Source organism: Seriola aureovittata, chromosome 18 (assembly GCF_021018895.1).
Source record: "Seriola aureovittata isolate HTS-2021-v1 ecotype China chromosome 18, ASM2101889v1, whole genome shotgun sequence".
Taxonomy (NCBI): Eukaryota; Metazoa; Chordata; class Actinopteri; order Carangiformes; family Carangidae; genus Seriola; species Seriola aureovittata.
In genome coordinates this window covers 9146204-9166760 of record NC_079381.1, presented here as the reverse complement: position 1 = coordinate 9166760, position 20557 = coordinate 9146204, and the positions used below count along the sequence as shown (strand labels likewise).

General features: G+C 41.3%; 1 protein-coding gene across 4 annotated transcripts in view; it reads right to left on the bottom strand.

Moving 5' to 3' along the window:
• Positions 1-20557, bottom strand: part of LOC130186224 (A-kinase anchor protein 2) — an 82125-nt gene that overhangs the window by 43433 nt on the left and 18135 nt on the right. For all 4 annotated transcript variants that reach the window (XM_056403115.1, XM_056403116.1, XM_056403118.1 and 1 more), the window contains exons 3-4: positions 17992-18072; positions 12480-12601 (exon numbers count right to left, since the gene is read on the bottom strand). In XM_056403115.1, coding sequence (XP_056259090.1) covers positions 12480-12601; positions 17992-18072 — 203 coding nt within the window. The remainder of the gene's footprint in view (positions 1-12479; positions 12602-17991; positions 18073-20557) is intronic.

Below are 20557 nucleotides of genomic sequence, written 5' to 3'. Positions count from 1 at the left end.
TTGGGGGGGGGCATTTATCTGAAGCACTTGACAGAAATATGCATGCACAAGTTTTAAGGATGAATAGGCCCAATTCAACCGTCAGCTGTGATGATTTATGTGTGTGTGTGTGTGTGTGTGTGTGTGTGTGTGTGTGTGTGTGTGTGTGTGTGTGTGGGTGAGTATTTTTGGATTTGTTTGGCGCTAACAAAAAGAAACCAGAAAAAAAAACCTGGTGCTTTGGCGCTGATCACTGAAGTTTGAATAAAACAAATCCGCACAGTTCACACTCGTCGCGTCACCATCTGCCAGTGTTTCTACTCATGTCTTGTGTGATGTTTGGATGTTAAAGCCAGGACTATTCTGCGGCACTACAAATACTTGATTTCAAAGCTTTAATAACTCTGAGGACCAAGTGCACATCTGCATTAATATGCATGCTCTCAGACCAAAGCTGAATGCTATATTGTATATTGTTTGCATGCAGATTGCAGTAGAGGTTGTGGTATTGGTTCGGATGCAGTGAGAAGTAAATCTTTTGTTTGCTGCATCTGTCACTCTTGTTTGTCTCTGCTGAATGTAATCACGCAGTACTTAAATGTGAAAGCCTATTCGCATCTGAATATTGAACAAAAACATAAGACCAGTTTCTTATCATATAATTGTCCTTATGTAACTCTGCCCTTAAGCCATTGTCTGGATCATAATCATAATCAGCACAGTTCGGGGTCGTTCGGTGTTATTTGAAATCAAGGGGTCCGTGTATTCAAAAACAACAGTCTATTGTCTTTGCTACAGCACAAATGTAACAAATATAGCAACATGCAGTACAGCTATTATAAAACTACTGTCCATTGTGAAGACAGCCAGCATCTTATCAGAGTGTATTGTCCAATATAATACAGCACACCAAGCTCATGTTGGACTGGAAGGTGATCGCAACTCAGCTGCTTAATGAAAAATGTATTTTGTTTGAACCTATAGTAAACTGTAGGTGGCATTATGCAGGTGAAAGTCACTTATTATAACCACGATACTTACACTGTTACTTTTCACAATCTTATCTTTTCTTTGAATAACTTTTAAGAATCTTCTGCAGCTTTATATCTGAGTGCCTCTTGTGGTCTAGAAGTAATGACTGTAGTAGTTATTTCTAAGTATAGCAATGCTGGACTGTACATCCTATATTTAACCCTAGCCTTGTTGGCATGAGAAACAATTACCCAACCTCGGAATGAGTTGCAAGGACTGCAGCACAATGTGAAATCAGTTTATCTAAGTAGACTACTTGAACTTTATTTGTAGACTATTCTAGACAAGAATTTTTTTTTTTACAGCGATGTTGTAAAATTCCCTCAAGTAAACACGTGATGCCACACACTCCGTCTGTCCACAGAATGAAAGGGAAACGTAACCTGCAATGGACACATCAGTATGGCGATAGATAAACACGGAAGAGGAAGAAAGGTGAGAGTGATGGGCAGGGCACATCCATCATTGGTTTGAAGGATTTCAATGATTACATTCACACCAACACTAAATATTCTCGTGAAAGTACTACTTTCAAATAAAACGCTGACATAGTTCAGAATCATTTCGCAGCAAGATTAGACTTCTGAGTTCTGGGTCTGGACCTATAAAATTATGGGGTTTTTGAGTATTACGCATTTCGCATGTTTCAGGACAAAAGAGTGCAGGACATGCTAACTGGACTTGCGGACGGACATAAGTAAAGCAATTTATGCTTCATTATCCATCCAAAATATCAAGTTGTAGGCTATGTAAAAGCCTTTGTGTTAACTACCAACCAACCTGCAGCAGTGAGTCTCAGCACACTCTGCAGAAAAAGCCATTAGTGGTATAGCAGGCCGACTACAGCTGAGGCTAGTGCCTGTGTCTGGCAGATTCATTTTTCAAGTCTTAAACACACACACTTGACCAAGAGCAAGCTGCTTGTGCTGACCTCTGATGGAACTGACAGCTGGACAGGAAGAAGCTGCTGTAGCTTATTAGCTGCGTTGCATCATCCACTTTTATTTAAGCTTCTCTGTAGTAGTATAAACTGCTCCACAAAAGACGAGTGGTTTGCAGACAGTTATGAGACGTTAGTCATTGTTACAAATATATCTTTTGAATGAACTTGAAGCCTGCTAACTGTCAGTTCTCTGGCAGAGAGCAGAGATGTGCACAGTTTAAAAAAAAAAGAAAAGAAAAAGTCCCCAAATACATGAAACCTCATGCTCACACTGACACTGGACACACAAACTAACACACTAACTGTACAATGTTTGTCAGTAACTGTGGTTGTAGATTAAAGATCCCTCACTCGTTTCTTGTTTTATGTCTTTTCTAAGCACAGCAGATGTCTGTACACCGCTCCCTCCCGCGCCGCTACCCGCCCCTGCTCCTCCCTATCTCATTTCCTTCTTTTCCCTTTCTGACGGGAAATGGATTTTACTTCTGCTTCCTGTGAGCTGCATGAGGTCTTGCAAAAATGGTCGAGATGCAAGATTTGTGACCGGAGGAGGATGCAGGTATTTCATCCTATTCCATTACTCCTTTAGTTGCAGTATTGTTAGGAGCATCCTACAAGGCAAATTTTAGGGTTAGGCTTGGCATCGATTGCGCATAAATCCTTGCCAATAGCTTATAACACTGAAATAAATTGTCTTATCATAAATTTAAATCTTTGAAATCTGTCACTGCCAATAAAAAGGCACTCTAATATCACTGCTATACTTCTGTAAGGACTCATACTGTGTCTGTGGTACCTAATGAGTTCATCCACTCTAAAAAATATTGACCAGGTAGAAAGTGTAAGTAAGAAATGGATGCGGACAGGGGAAGGTGAAAGTGTGAAGGCAAATAGCTGAACATCTAAAGTATACAAATAAAATACTATTTGTATTACAGGATAAAATGCAGTCTTGAAGAAACTAAAGCCTAAAAATGATTCCAAATGTGGATCAACGCTTCTCAACAAATCCAGACCTTCATAAGCTTTGTAAAACCTCTAAAGGCTTGGGGTTAGCATGCACTAGAAGACTACGTGATTGGATTTAGATTTAGTGTATCTTTGACTGCGTCTACCCTCTTACAGTGAGAAAGGTTAACACACTGCTCATGCTTGTGTCTGGCACCCTCTAGTGATCAAACCTCAAACATGACCAAACCGTGAGCACAGACAGAGAACAGGTAACATGATGCAACTGCTTTTTAAATGACCCGTCATGCTGTTACAACACTGGAATGCATGCGTTAAGTACATTTGAGTTAGTTCATTATTGAAATACAAGAACATACAATATCAATAGCAGATATACTATATAGATAAACTATATAGATATACTATACTATACTGTTTATACTGTATATAAACAGCTGTACGGATCATAAATACACACCAAAGAAGTCTAGACTTGTTTTCCTAGTTGCAGAGTAGGATATGTGGCTTTCGGATGTGTGTATTGTGTGTGTGTTGAGATGGGGCCATGACCTCATGCTGTCCCTCCTTTCCTCTCCTCATTATCTTTGCCTTTTCTTTTACTTCCTTGTCTGGCTGTGTTGCTATCTCTGTGGCAATCCTGAAAGAGACCAGTGATGTCACTGTCCCGCCCTGTCAACCAACCGCAGGACAGTCGCCATGGATACAACTGGGTGGGCAGCAACTGCTTTCCACATCATACAGGAGGAGGAGGAGGAGGAGGAGATGGAGCAGACATCTGGTTTAATGTGTGGTGAATGTGTGTGTGTGTGTGTGTGTGTGTGTGTGTGTGTGTGTGTGTGTGTGTGGTGTGTGTGTGTGTGTGTGTGTGTGTGCGTGTATGAACATGAGTCCATGTGCACAAAGTCTGTCAGTGATACAGAGACAGACAAAAGCAACAGCAATGACAGACTGAGGGTATAATGGAGGAAGACGGTCTAACCGCACCATAAAGAAGAGTGTTTTTAAACATTTTACTGTGTGTGTTGTGTGTGAATGTAGCAAAGTTGCTTTCTAGGTAAAGTTCTTCTCCTGACGTTTTGAGGATGAAATAATCTACAGTCCAGACTGTAAGTATTTGAACAGTTACACATTTTTTGTTCTTCAAGCTAAATGAAATAACGGAGTGTGTAAAAGTGTCAGCTTTAATTTGAGATAATGAAAGAAGCGGAGTGAGATGCTTCAATTGGGTTAAGAAGTAATTGGACGCTTGGCAACGAAATATTTCTTAGCCAGTTGTGTGTCAGTTCAGCATTAGTTCAGGCATAAAACAGCTCCCACGTGACTCAGAGTTGTAAGATGCCATTTAGATTAATGTGGAGTTGTCTGTCAATATGAGGAGGTGACGATGAAAGTGAAGAAGATAAGAATAATAATAATAAGAAAATCTAACAGAGAGATATAAAACGCAGTTGCTTTCCCAAATTCATCAGCTGGGTTCGTCTTACGGATGATGGATGAAAAAATAAAAAAAAAGCCTTTATGACCACAAAGCAAGTGGAGAATGCTTTCCAGGATGTGGGCGTATAACAATCAAGGGGAGACTTCATGACCATATTCTCAGATGAGTCACCAGCCCAGCTCATCAAAACTCACTGGACGACATTTCATCATTCAGCAGGACAAGGCTCCAACACATACGGCCAAAGCAACCAAAGAACCTTTCAGTCTGAAGAATGTCCTCGACTGACCAAATCAATCACCTGATCTCAATCTGACAGAGCTGGCTTTCACCTTCTGGAGACCAGACTAAAGGCAGGGACACTCCACAATTTCAGGCAGCCATTGACAGTGTCATTACACATTAAAGTAATGATTTTATAACAAATATATATTTCAGTTGTTACATAAAACGTAACATTCGCCTCTATCTATCAAAGTCCTTACTAACATTTCTGTTTTCCATTTCAGCTTATCAAAGCTGCATCATGTATCTCCACTCTGTCCCTTACACTCTGCTTCTTCCTGTTTCCTGTGCTGTTCTGTTTTCCAGATCACAAACAAGATGTGAAGAGTGACATATATTAGCATAAAAGCAGATAAGGAGCACCTGCTGTACCTGCATCTGCTGTTCGCCCATGTTCATTTAACAAATTAAATTCACATCACTCAGAGGAGTTGTAGGCGTAGTGTACATCACCCACCCCACTTCTCTTTCTCACATTATATTTGGCCTCAAGTTATGATCTTTTTTTATACCCTGCTCACACAGTCAGATACAGTGGCTGTAACTCATACACTTCTGTGTTGCTTCCTACTTTTGTCATGAGGGATTAACAGTCCTTGGCTAAAATTCACACACAGAACTAAACATACATTATTTATATCAGCCCAAGGTCTTCATCATCTGCCCAATTGTTTAGAGTTTAAAGTCTACACAAAGACAAATTACAGGTTGTGGTGTGGGCATAATGACAGGCCCAGTTACTAATCTATACAGCCAAAGCTCTTTATTACAGGTGGTGGTGAGAAAACATTGCATAAGCTATAATTTACTTAAGATCAAATAAGTGTTAAACAAATAGTAGTAAAACTACAAATGTGAGTAGTTGGTCAGCAGTAGTAGCACTTTGCTATGTTTCAACTCTGCTATTATGTGCTCTTATGCAGGTAAACTAGCACTTTGAATGTGTTATTAACACCATGTCCCTTCACTAGACACACAGTCAGTGGGTTTGAATAACAATATATCCCAGTTTCTGATTGATAGAAGACCTGTCTCAGAATCCCAGCTCAGTCCTTTAGATATAGGACTGTATTCTCAAATAATATTTTATTTCCACTTGATTACTTAGTTATGTTTAATAGTTTGATAGTTAAGTTTATGAAAAGTCCCAAAAAAGTGAGAAAAGCCTGTTGCAATTTCTGAGAGCTCAAGATTATGTCCTCATGATGTCGACCAACAGTCCTGAATCCAAAGATATCCAGTTTACAACGATATGAAACAGAGAGAGTCTCTAACACCAGCTTTCACCATGTTTGGTGTTCGCTCTTGATTAAACAACTGAAATAGCTGCACACTAAATACACTCAAGGTTTAACAATTCACTGTCCTTTAGCCAAAATAATTAGTGTTAGTTCATGTCTTTTTTGACAGTCTCATTTAAACTGGCTTAAATGAGAAGACTCAACACAAAAGCAGGGATTATACGGATAAAAGCCAGATCATAAACACTCCAGTGTCCCGAGGGAATGATGAGACATTTGTGTTTTGTTCAAGCATACGGCCGTGACGGAGTACAGTGCTTTCTCATTCCTCTGTATACACAACCTGTTTTGCCTGAAAAGATTTGTTTTGACATCAGGATAGATACCAAATGTACGATGTTAATGACTTCTGGAAACATGAACCGAGCACCTACGTTTCAAACTGAGACCAAAAAGAAAACAGGAGGCTGCACTTGATCTGATACAGTAAACGTCCAACGTGACACGTGGTTGTCCAGTCAATCCTAACAAGGTCTCTGGTCTGAACTTTGTCACATGCGTTCTGGGACTAATTTTGGACTTTGAAGCAGTTTAGTCGTCTCCGGTTTGTTTCCACTGCACATGCATTTGGTTCAAGCTAAAAAAAAGTTTCTGAAATGTTGATTAACTCAGAAACAAGGGCAGGTAGACTTTCTATCGGTACACAGCTGAACTGCACTGCACTTTTCTAGCTCAGTTAAAAACTATGTGCTCTCATACTGCCACTGCGAAGACAAATATTCTTAGAACGTTATGTAACACGATCCAGGGCACTTCAATGGGCTGGTTGCAATAAGTATAGTTTGCTGTAGTCAGACTTCCTGCTTGTCCTCATGTATCTTACAGACTCCATTTGTCAGCACAGATTGTAACTAAGAGGTATTCTGGTCTGGTAATTGATTGATAGTTAGAAGAGATAGGATGAAAAGTTATTGATCCCCTGTAGAAATAAGGTCAGAGCAGGACTCAAGGGAAATTAAGAATAACAGTTTCAGCACACACATAGGAAAAGAAGGGAGATCCCGTAACTATGTGCTGCTAACAAAGGAAAGTAATAGGATAGTAATAAAGGAATAGTTTGACGTTTTGTGAAATATGCTCGTTTGTCTGCCGAGAATTAGATGAGAAGATCGACACCACTCTCATGTCTGCGCAGGAAATATGGAGCTAAACCGCCAGCAGCAGGTTAGCTTAGTTTAGCATGAAAAGTGGAGATGGGGGGAAAAAGTTAGCCTAGAGGTTGCTAGGCAACCAGCCAAACTCCAAGAACTCTGCCTGGCCAAGAAGCATAAAATCCCTCCCCATAAAACCAGAGCATCTTGTTTTTACACTTTGGTTTCTGTACAAATTAAACAAATTTGCTTTAGAGGCACTGGAAAGCAGATTTTCTCACCACTGGAAAGAGCCAGGCTCGCTGTTTCATCCTGTTTCCAGTCTTTATGCTAAGCTAAGCTAACATGCTGGCATCAGTCTTCTCACTGTACTCTCAGCCAGAAAGTTGATAAACATACTTCCCAAAATGTCAAGCTATTCCTTTAATATAAGATATATGGTCGATGATAAGAGCAGAACGTATGGGACAGAGTGTATCAGTAACTTACATACTGTATATTTAGACCTGCTCACAGTTCCTACTGCTATAATTAAAACTTGACTGGGGGTTAACTACATGTGAAATACATGCAGTGTATGTTATGAACAACATAATACATAAAGAGGTTAAGTACACAGCTTTGGAAATTCATGTCTTCATCTTGCTGCAGCGGCCTAGTTTTTTTAATTTTTTTATCACTGCTGCAAAATATAATCAAGCTCCCTCAAATGTTTTCCATAAAATAAAACATTCTGATTCCTGAATAAACAAAATGAAGACTCTGCAAAACACTTCTGTGAAGAGTTGAGAAATTTGTCCTGTCGCTGTGGCGGGACAAAAACCAGACTGCTCCCCTACAATGGCGGCATCTGCATGGAGCTGTCTGTGCATTATGAAACAAGCAATGATCCAAAAGCAGCACAGTGTGGACACAGGTCGGGTCAGTGCCACATTGCCCCGCTGTATCCCTCTCTCTCTCTCTCTCTCTCTCTCTCTATGTTTACTTAGCCTGTGCATGTAATGATAGGGATATCTGTAAAACTACCACTGCTGCCGCCGCACTCTCTCATTCTGTCTCCCTCTGTCTGTTTGTTCTCCAGGCTCTGCAAAGTTAGCATCTCCTCCTGCACACAATGGCTGCTCTTTCTTCATCGCTCTGTCACAAACTGCCTCTATTTCCCATCTCTTTTTTCCCTTTCTATGCCTGTGCTCTCCAGGCTGAATGACCTTAAGTATGTGTATGAAATAATCTGCACAAAGATTGCACTGTTGCCCCCCACCCTCCTTCACCCCCACTTTATATGATTTCCAGTTTAAGGTCAACAGCGCTTACAATACCACACAAAGACGCCGCTGTTGTCCTCTTTGTTTTTTGTTTTTGATAATATGTTTTCCATTAGGTTTGCATAATTGTATGGATAAAATGAAGGGACTCTTTTCCTTTCTTGCTTATTTTCTTCATACAGTTAATGCTCAGTTGCACTAGATCTGCTCTCTATCAACAGATACAGCTGTTCCTCCTCTGTCTGTCACTCCTGTTTATGTGTTCTCCAGTGCATGAAACGATACGAGTATCTGCGAAAGAGCCGCAGCTTTGTCTTTGTCACTTTCTGTCATTAAAGTGTTCGCTAGTGCCTGTGTTATTAGTCTAACTGCCATAAAAGTGGGACGGACAAGACGTCTGGGCTTCTGTGCTTTTACTTACAAAACAGTGGAGTCTATTTCAGAAATGTTTATAGGTGGAGGTAGGTGTTGTGTTCAGAGCTTTATACACACACACACACACACACACACACACACACACACACACACACAGATAATGCAGAGTCTACTTTCGTCCCAACTATTTGCCTCTGTCCCTATCACTAGTGGAAAGACTCCAGTTGCCTGGGTTACGGGATATTTTGGGATGTTGTCCCACAGAGTGTAAATATAGATGCCACACCCTCTGCCTGAAATGCACGCACACACACACACACACACACACATGCACACACATACACGTGCACAGACGGGCATGAGCTGCCCATCAGTGTCCTGTCCTGTCGAAAAACATCTAAATGGAAATATCTCTCGTCTTCACAGCATGCCATCACACCCAAATGAATGACAATTTGTAACTTAGTAAAATCATTTTGTCTTCAAGTGTAGGATCTGTGTGACTGAAGGCACTCCTTAGACTCCCACACACATGCTCTGTGACTTTATGTTACCCAGAAGATTGTTTCCCGAAAAAAGCCCCGAGAATTTAATCCCAGACAGCTGAGCTCCTCTTAAAGCGATTTGCAGCACACATCTGAGACCCTGGTTCACAATAGTAATTGCCTGAAAAACATTGCTCCTACTTATGTATAAACCTGCAGGAAAAATGCCAGGTTATCTGATCCTTACTAGAAGTTGGGCCTGTGGAGAGAGAAGCTCAGGGTATGACATGGAAGAGTGAGTGTGGTTCGTTGTCAAGATGATGACTGATGGATATATGTGACTGGCTTACATCGTAAAAAGGCCATTACTTGGGATTGTGTCTAAAACAAAACAAGGGATCGTTGTATCACAAAGCAACCACCGACTTCTAGATTCAGACAGAAACTCGGAAAGTAAGACGGTCACTGTGATTTTGAAACTAACTGTTTTTGTGCAAACAGAGTTTTATTGATTAATTCAGGTCTTCCTTGTCATACAGTTGTCTAGGGAAGTGACACAAATTGGACCACAGACCCCCTTTTGACAAGATATTGTCCCAGGATCCACCATCCGATAAGATTTCTGCTTTTAGATGTTTTATTGCAGAGAGTGCTTGAAACCCATGACTAACATAGTCATACATGCTGTCACTGTCTTACTTATGGATGGGATTATAGTGAAATTTAATTATTCCCCTTTTTGCTGGAGACCCCTACGAACCTCCTCAAGTAACCCAGGGGACCCCCCCGCCCCCCCTTTGAGAACCCCTGGTCTAGGGGACTATTTCATTTCAGGCTTTGGCTTTCTCCGTCCTGTCTGTTGACACACTGAGGAGCTGAATAAAGCAGGATTTGGCTCCACTCTAAAGCCTCTAAACTCTACAAAAAAGTGAAACCTGACCTGAAACAGATGACAGTGTAGCAGAGTAAAGAGTTATCTTTGTGGTTTTAATTGCTTTTGTAAGTAATTAAAACCGCAAACTGCACTTTCTCCTCTTTGAAACAGACTACCAGACAACAAGTCTATTCAACAGCAGCTGAATGAAGTGATTCACGCGAAGCAGCTCCACAATCACAACTGTACTTTGAGTCTACAATGCTCTCTCTTTGACCATTCACTGCTGTTCTGTTTATACCACAGCGACTGTTGATGTTATTTCAGAGCTGGTGATAAGTTACAGTAGCTGCTGGCTAACAAAGTGTCTTTCATGCAGAGATTTGATAGATGAGGAGGTGGAGCGTGAGCTTGACTCACAGATGCCAAATCGACCCAAAACCTCTCCACGAGCCTAATTTTCTGAGAGTGCTCCGATTGCCATTGCTCAAATACGCAAAGTATGAAATAATAAATCTGCAATGCGTGTTGGCTGATTAGTTTTAACTTTACTCCCAGCACTCCATCTTCCACTCCACAACTGAGATTTTTCCACTAATAATATTTGAAATAATTAGTTTTCCCTGATGCAGGAGTTTATGTGGAGTTGGATTTCCTTCTACTCTCCCCTACATGGTGCCAAGCGTTTCTACTGCTTTAGGCTGTGTACTCACGATTTGTCTTGCTCAAAATACACTGAGGAAAAAATCCTATTTAGAGGCGTTTCTTTTTCACCCCTTTAATTTTAATTCCCCAGGCGTTTTAGGAACTTTCAAGGGCATCCTGATCATGTAGATGGATAAATTATAGGGCGAAATCAGCATCTCTCTTTCTCTTTCATTACTTTAGGAGCTATTTGTAAGTTTTGCTATTGCTACATAGACAGCATTAGCGTTTGATGCTGAGCTCGCAACTTTTCTCCTTTACTGGTAAGTAAACAGCTGTTAATGCTAACATTGGCTATGTAGCAATAGCAAAACGAGCTAAACTTATTTTATATAGTACATTTCATTCCAGGTGGAAGCTCAATGTGGTGCACAAAGCATGAATCATCAAGGAAATTGCAACCACAAATTGGATAAATCTTCCCTTCAGAACACGCCTTAACACCTTTAAAAAAAGATTCTAAACCTAAAGTGTTTGTTTTGTGTCACAAGAGACAATAAGGTGCCGCCCAGCCCAGTTTTCACACCCTGCCAACGGAAAACACTCACGGATGACTGTAGCAAAGCATCACGCTGGCAAGGACGTGCCTGGCACTTTATTCATAGCGTCGATGATCTCATCATGCCCCAACTTCAATGGGGAATAAGTGACTATCTCACAGCAATGCTTGATGGGAATCAGGAAGCTCCTCCCAGAGACACAAACGCAGGAAGTGCACACAGAATCGAATCACTCTCTTCCTCTGACAATTCCAACCTGCGTTCACTTGCATGTTATATCTTGTAACTTTCTCTCTCTGCTTTATGAGTTTCCCTCTTCTCTCCCTCCAGTTCTCATTTTCTCTAATGCCTCCCTCGTGTTTTTTCTCCTTGTGATCTATGATTTTCGTTATTCCTCCCTTGTCAGCTCTTGTCATATCTGCTTTTAGAGAAGTTATGTATTGAGTCCATACAGTGGCTCTTGGTATTTGTTTTCACATCAGTGCGTAAGAGAAATGTAGATTTTGGTCTAAGGTTACAGAGCTGCTGGATTCCAGAGCACTTCTCAACTTACAGTGTATGTGTGTGTGTGTGTGTGTGTGTGTGTGTGTTCATTTTAACCACTGTGCAGTATCAGTGTGTTTATGTTGAGCTGCATTTGTAGCCTCACAAAATTTGAGCCCTGCACTGGGACTCTGATTTGCAGCTTTAAATATGGCTGATGTAACTGAAGTATACTATTGTTGATGCTCTCAGAGGTTGATTTAGCTGCAGTATATAGCGATCTACTACATGTCATCACTTTGCAGTTAAAAGTGTCCCAGTTCTTGATTTGTGGCATCAAATGTTTTTTTTTATTGGTGGAAAAACCTGGTCGCAGTCACATTGTTGTTTACTATTTCCAATTAAGAGCACGTGGGGTAGGATGTAAAAATCTGTGCCAGAACTGAAGACTGGACAGAAGACTGGAAGGAAGGAAGGAAGGAAGGAAAGAAAGCCAAGTAGAAGAAGGTATGTTTGGTATTTTAGGAAATATCTCAATTCAGTCAAAACTGAAAAACACAGTGCGGAAAAGAAAAGCAGATGTGTGCTAACAAAAACAGATGTGATAACTTGCTGCTCGCATCTGGTCAGTATCAGTCCGATCGTGCTGGTACTGTAAATGGATTACACCCTACAACCAACTGCAACACACACGTGCAACACTGCACGGAGACTAAACAAAGTCCAAACTGCATTAGTGAATGTACCTTACCTATGTATCATGTCTTCCAGCCTCTTCCCTTGTTCTTCATCCTGTTCCAGCTGTTTCCGCCGTGCCTCCTCTTCCTCCACACCCATTCCCTGGAGGAGCCATCGCTCTCGCATGGCTTTGGACTGAGGAGGGAAAACGGACACGTCAGGTGCTTACAGGCCCATTTAACATGAGATAAAGGAATAGTTTTGACATTTCGGGGGAATTGCTCAATCATTTTCTTGTGAGAAGATTGATAACACTCTCATGTCTGTGCACGGACTCTCACCGTGTTTTGGAATAATTTTACTTCGTCAGATTAGTCAGACTGTACAGCAACATTTCAAATAGCTCGACTTTCTGAACCACTTTGTGATGCAGTATTTTTAGAAATTATTAACAGCCAGTGGAGCTTCACACCGAGACTAATTTGTGAGATGACTGCCAAGCACGGCTTCAACAAATAAATAAAAACATGTACACCTGCACATGTACAGAGTTTTGAACTCTAAACTCAGCTGTTTCTCATAGTTAAACACTCTTTACTCAAGGTAAATCAAACCGGAGTACTATGATATACAGTTATTTTGTTACCTGCACATCTGCGTAAAAGAAAAAGATTTCTCATGCAGAAGAGAAATACGGCTGTTTTTCTTTATTCCTGAGCATTTTATTTGAACTTTAACAAATTGATTTCATTTTTTCTTAAATTGCAATGAATCTGCCTTGTGCTTTCAGTTGGGATACTTTAACTACACTTCAATATGCGAAAATTCTTGTATGCGAGTGTTACGCTCTTTAATAATCTCATGGCCATGTGATGAGAAAAAGGGGGGACCAAAAGAAAGTAGATCTGCTATCCAGCTGCCATCAAACGGTCCATCGCAACAGGAATAAAGTGTAATATCAGCCAGTATCTCTTTCCTGTTGTCATGTGACTCTGATGTTGATAAGTCACACAAACTGCAGCCTTTTCGTTCTGCACATTGATCTTTAACAAAACTAATGAGATTACCCCGTTTCTGTTCTGTTTCTGTCTTTAAAGCAGATCTGTCTGCAACTTTGTCTCCAAGACACATTTGAACACACAGGGTGAAAACACCAGTCATCTCTTGATAAACGGGCTGCTGGGCTCCTTAAATGTTTTAAAGATGAATGCCAGAGCTAGTGTGTTTATGCCGCTAATGTGTCCGTCTCTGTCTGGAGCTCTGTTTTGTTACCACAACAGAGTCGAGCGGGAACACTTAGCTTCACCTTTGGCTGTTTACCGTCAAACTGTTGCTCGGCTCTTGGTCGTAGAGCTGACAATTAACAGTATGAGTGCCTACACACACACACACACACACACACACACACACACACACACACACACACACTCTCTCTCACAGAAATGATTCCAAAGCTTTTTACCACCTGCTGTCAGAATGTGGCAACTGGGCTATTTGTTTGTTTGTGTGTGTGTGTGTGTGTGTGTCTATGTGTGTGTGTGTGTGTGTGTGTGTGTGTGTGTGTGTGTGTGTGTGTTTGGCTGCCGCACAACCACACAGCCAAATTAACCTCATACATCACGTACTTCACATATTCTGAGTTGTCAGCCGGAGCTGTCTCTTAAGTTGCGCGACCTGTTTGTCAACTCGCCCGAATAAGATGCTTTTCCTGAAATCTAATGCAATCACGGATGTTTGTATTTTACATGGGTTAGTGTTCCCCGTCACATCTTCCCTTTGGTGAGATGACAGATCACTGCATCCACACATGAGCACCATGTTGTGATGAGAAGATTCAAAAGTTGAACCCTCCGCAAGTGACTGTGCATGATCAGAAATGTGACTTTCATAACTGAATCTGAAGATGTTGAGCTGACGGGTTCTGAAGTCTGCGAGGCCATATATAGCTATCAGCTCTAACGCAGCTAGATTTCCCATCATTGCTGTTAAGATTTCCTGTTGGCAGTTTTAACTAAGTTAGTGCAACTGAGGACAAATAAACAGCTGAACGGCCGCAGGGACAGTGACTGTAACCGGCTACCAAATGAGCTACAGTATATTTAAAACATGGAACGTGCTGCTGGTGAAGTTACAGCTGCTCCGTCTACAGACTGTCTTCATTCATTGTGGACAGCGCCAGTAGCTGCTTACACATTGTTTCAGCTGTTTATTCATTGCCTGAATTATGTGATCAGATATTTACTGTTTGATCTACCACTGGGCTACAAACAGTGTGGGTTATTGTATGTGAGCGATAGGAGATGAAGCATCGTTTAAGACTTGAGGTAACTGTTGGTTTAAGGTCAGATATTGAGTTTAAGGTTAAAGGTGAAGTTAAGTTGAGTTCAGGCGAGGGTTAAAAGTTAGATGATGAATGGAGTCAATGATGAAGCTCACACGAAAGCTTTACAAGTGTGTGTGTGTGTGTGTGTGTGTGTGTGTGTGTGTGTGTGTGTGTGTGTGTGTGCGTGTGTGTCTGTGTTACACTCATTCATCTCTCTTAATCTACTCAATCCTGCTTTCTTTTTTTTCCTAAACATAGTTCTTCGCCTTGACCCTGAACGTAGTAGGCTCGCGTGCCTTCCTGAACAGTTTTCTTCTGCCGCTTTTACACGTACATGCATGTGTGTTTGATTACTCGTGTGCACGGATGAATGTGTTAGTCACTCTCTGGCTGACAGGTAGCGGTCCGTTCCATCTTAACTTCCATCTCAGAGCTCCCGGCGTGCAGGGCTGTTGCCTTTGGCTGAGCGGGACAGGCCTGACTGTTTTCTTCTTTCCAGAAAAAGCCTCCAATCCAAACACACATAGACAGTCCCCCTAATGATGACTGCCAGCCACTACTACTTGGTAAGCCAAGAGTGTGTTTCGAGTAAACATAGATTTGATGTTCAAATAATAAGTGCTGCGTAAATGGGGAAACAAACTGTTGACAGATTGTGAGTAAAAAAAACAAAAAAAAAAACTGAACAGCTTCCAGGCATCAGTCATATGAGCAGAAATCTTAAAGCTTTCAACCAAAGAAAAACTGGTCACTTGACTTCACGGACCAGTTCAGATAACACATGACCAGCCCTGTCAGGTGGACACACACCAGATATAGACATCCTATACATTTTGAGCACTGATATGCCATGTGACATCTCTTAAAATACACTGTGCTAAAGCTTCTGCTTTTGACAGTGTTTGACTTCTGTTTCCTCATCGCATTTTTTACAATGTTTACATGAATAAATGTTGTACAAAAATAGGTAAAAAAAAGAGTTGAATTCTAAAAGAGATCTATTTCAGTATCTATATGGTTGTAACTATATAATTCGTGAAGTATAGTTGCTTCACCTCCAAAGGGAATTGTTTGAAAACTCCTGCTGTCCTAAATGCTGCACAGATGCTTGGTGGGTAGGGAAACGGCTGTGTGGGTGTACCCATTACGCTACAAATATGTATGGCGGCCAGTTTTAATATTTGCAATAAAAATACATTCCATCCTCTAATTAGAGCCTTTACACACACTTAGCATGAATGAATCTTTTATGAAGTAAGTTTGACTCCTACACACTGGTGTTTTCCAGCATTTTAAACCCCACTTATGGAAATATGGACAAAAGAGAGACATTAATTAAAGCCATGTGCACAGTGTGCGTTCTGCCTTTAAAGCATTATGGTCAATGTGGTGCAGTTCTTAATGAAGGTTAAGCTGACACGCAACTGTTATACCTGGGTTTGATCTCAGTCTTTGAGGCCGGATTTCTACAGCCTGGGCCCAGCTCCAAGAAATACATTAAAACTAATTTCAGTCTTACTGGGCACTTTAGTGTAACTGACCCAGCACTGCATGAATTTGAACCTGAAAAGTTTTATCATTTTGTATTGTTTAGTTGTGTGTGTGTGTCTAGAATCTACTGCTGCATTTCATCCTGCTAGTGTCTGATTTCTTTTCCTTTCATTTTTGGGTCTACCTGCATGGAAAAATATAACTATAACAAATTACACATGACATTAACTGCTGACATTTCAGTCTACTGCAGGAACTACATTGTGGACTGTTGGCCGGTGTTGTTTTGTTGAATCACTGCCGCATTGCAGAAACCCACAGGGAAGCCAGCGGTTATAATAACTAAGGACATGCAGCTTTTTCATAAACATAAATGACTGTTTTTTTGTTTTTTTATTACTCTGGACTATTGACTGATAATAATTCAGGCAATAGTCCAGTTTTTAATGATTTGATTTTGTGCTTTTATGGATGAACAGATAGATCGCTGGAAGTAGAGAGATGACAGGAAATTGTGGTGGACAACAGTGGTGCCCTGCTGGACCAGGGATGTCATGGTTCATGGTCGAGGCCTTAACCACTAGGCCACCAACCTGGTGTGTGGTTAGCGCAAACTCAAGAGTCTGCCAGAAAAATCTCCTTCTTTTATTATGAAAAATGTCAGGGGTTCTGCTTGTCATGCCTCAGCACTGACTGGAGGCATTATCTTCTTTTGCATAAATGTCCACTTGGACTCAAGGATGAATTGATTAGAATTTGGTGGCCAAAGCTCAAAGGTCAAGGTCACTGTGACCTCACAAAACACTGCAACTTGACTGGTTGGCAGAGCCGTTTAATTCCAGTTGCATCTATTCTGTGTATTTTCCATGCTCCTCAGGGAAAAATGAAAAAGAGCAAACGATATCTCAACGCATCCTAACCTGAAGATGTCACTGCTTTGCTACAACTAAAAAAAAATAAATAAATCAAGCCTCATCTGATCTCCAGAGCCAGTGTGCTGCTCTGTTTAGTTTTCTTGCATACAACACCAGCAGGCTTGAACTCCAGATGTAATCAGCATCTGGTCACACAGTCCCATTTAATGGCCATTACCTCTGAGTGCCACACAGCCAGGCAGCATGAAGCGGGCTTTGTAGTCTGATCTCCAGAGACGTAGTGGCCTGGGAGAGGAAATGGAGACTGGAGCCCAGAGATTTGATAAGGACCTCTGGTGCTGCATGATCCAAGCCTCTCAGAAAGGAGGCGTTGAGCTGAGCCTGGGAGCACGTAAACATCACCACGATTTCAGAGCCAAGTTAACCCTAACCACTGTTATCTGCTATGGACTGGTCTCCTCAAGTTATAGTCAATTTTCCCTCTGACAGTTTGGTAGAATTGGCTATTTGGTGGATTTTGATGACTAGCGAAAGCTCCACACCTTCTCTTTAAGAGTTCAGCTCGGAGTGGTTGTTGTCAGAGCTCAACAGGAAATGGAAAAGTCTGTTAAACAGCGTGAGAGAGAGCAGAGAGCAGGCTGGTTCTCAGAGGAAACAACTGGTCAATTACCTTACACAACAAACTATGCGCCGCTGCTTTTCTGACATGGTTTTTATTTTTGTGAAAGCATTTTATTGATAAAATTCCACAGAGAGGTCAGAGATCAGGGTCAGATACAGGCCAGCATCCTCCTCTGGCTAAATGGCAGTTTCTTGCCTCTCACCAATACAGAATATTGTTAGGATACTTATTTTCTTTCCTCAACCAAGAATGTTTTCTAAGCAAGCAAACCCACCTTGAGATGTTGTAACTGTAGCACCAGGTCATCGAGCTGGCTTCTTTTGTCTTCGATTTCAGCTTGCCGTTTTCGCTTCTCCTGAGAGACGAAAAAAAAAAGAAGAAGAAGAAAAGAAACAGGAGATGAAAATTAATTATCCACTCATAACAGGTCATTTAAAAGTCAAGTTTTCATTACTGTGGATTGATACTGTCAGGGGTTTAATTATTATTATTATTATTATTATTATTATTATTATCATTTTTTTAATTGGAAAGGAGAGCATTAACGCTTGCTGTTGTATTGACTTAAAGTTTTATTATCTGCAAGACGAGATCCCTGCGGGGCATTTAAGATATTCACTCATTCAATTGAGCAGACACTTAATAGCTTCTTATGTACATTAGTATATCATCCAACTCCATTAAAATGATACAGTCTTGTTTAGTCTACTGGTTGGGCGATATCATAGAATCAAGATTTTCCTCAGTGTATGGTTTAAACATTACGGAGGTCAAATGTGGGACTTTATAAGTAAACAGATGTAAACAGGCTCAAACTCCACACAAATATCTACATCAAGACCAAACATAAAAATTATCGGCGGAACGGCAAATCTGCACTACGCTGTCAACTTAAGTACCACTCAACTTCTCCTTCTGGAGAGGCAGGGAGAAAAATTATCCCCGGGTGCACACAGGAAGGAAGTGAAGTAATAGAGGGGTCAGAGGTCAGGGCTTATCGAGGGTTGAAAGGGGTTAGGGTGTACAGGCTATCGAAAAAGCGGGGATTAGGCCTTGAAGTCTCTAGATGGCACTGAGGTTGAACCTGAGGTGGGGAGAACAGTCCTTAACTTCATGTTGGAGATGAATGAGGCTGACGGACGGAGGCCGGGGTTGGGGCGGAGAGTGAGAAGGACAAAAAATACAGAACGTAGAGAGGCGATGTGGAGGCACTGTCTTTGAATTTACTTTCATGAAAATGCATGGGAATATAAACAAAGCAGATCCCACGACAACCCTGTCTAGGGCTCAAGGGCACAAGATGTGTATGTGACTTCATCTCTCTCCCCTTCTCTCTCTCTCTCTTTCTCTCTCTCTCTCTCTCAGCAGGAGCAGAGAGGGGATTTCTGGGACATTCGTTTCCTGTTTGCTAAATATATAACCATGAGGGAAAAACCCCCAAAAATGTGAATTAATGTCTCAAAGAGAGCAAAACTGAGTGAAGAGAGACGAGGGAATAGAATAAAGGGAACTGAATATAGAGTAGAAAGGAAGGGGGCTGTAATGAATGGCACAGAATCAAAATATTACAGAATAGAATAAAATAGTTGTTCGAGGATAAGAGGTGAAAATTGAAGGACAAATCATCAAGTTTGGGTTGAAGGATTTGTGCACAATCACTATTTGTGAAGTACCTGCATTCATTTCGTTTCTGCACATTGTTGTTTTCACTTTCTACCAGAACAGACTGTCCTCACCAGAAAATTATAGCACTGGTCGTGTGTGGTGAGCGGACAAAACCTTTTGGTGCAGAGATCTTGTCTTTTTTTAAAGAAGTAAAGAAAAACAAGGACAGAACTGGATAGAACAACTCCACTTCATCAGGTTTGTTGGGAGAAATCCTCACAAAGTTGCACACAGTGCTGTGGAAACATCTGCACCGATCCTGAGGTCATCTCTCTCTCTCTCTCTATCTCTCTCTCTCTCTTTGCGTCACACACACAGACACACACACACACACACACATACACCGCAGCAACCTACACAGCAGCAGTTCCCATGGCTTGCTTAGTACAGTCAGAGAGCCTGAGCAGAGGTATGGTCACCAGATGTCAGGGAGTGTTAGGACATGTGGTCGAGGAATGGCCAAAACACACACACACACACACACACACACACACACACACACACACACGGGCGCGCACAAATACAGCGCAAATCCACAGAAGCACACAAAGGTAAATACACTCAGAGGCACAAATGTGTACACACAGATAAGTTGCGTGTATTCTTTGCTGGAGAATCCTTGACTGCGCTGAATCACATACACACACAGACAGATGCTTGACATCCTCCCATCAAAGACTGTCTGGTTACCATTTGCTTTCTGTCACATTCCAGAAATAGAATGTATAGAACGGACATATTCATCCACAGCAATGCTCTGTTTAAAGTGTTGTAGATATTGTTTTACTTTACATTATCAGTGGCCTCGCCTGAAGGCCATGTCGGACTGACAATAGCTCTGTGGCAAATTACACTCCTCCAATAACACAGACTCCTCATTCATTTCATGAGGCAGTGCAAAGGGAGGGCGGGCAAAGAGGAGGTGGAAAAAAAACCAAACAAAAGGAGGGTATTTTGGCCCAAAAAAAAGAAAAAGTTTACTTTGGCTCTAATTCTCCTGCACTGCATTGGCCAGTCAAATGCTGCTCATCCAAACAGAGGTACAGTACACTTGAGGTACTTGTACCTTGCGGTGTACTTTTCGGCGCTGTTCCACTTTCACCTTTCATCTCACAAGTGCAGAGATGGAGAAGACAATTATTGCTGCTGTGAAAACTTTCTAGAGTTGTACGATC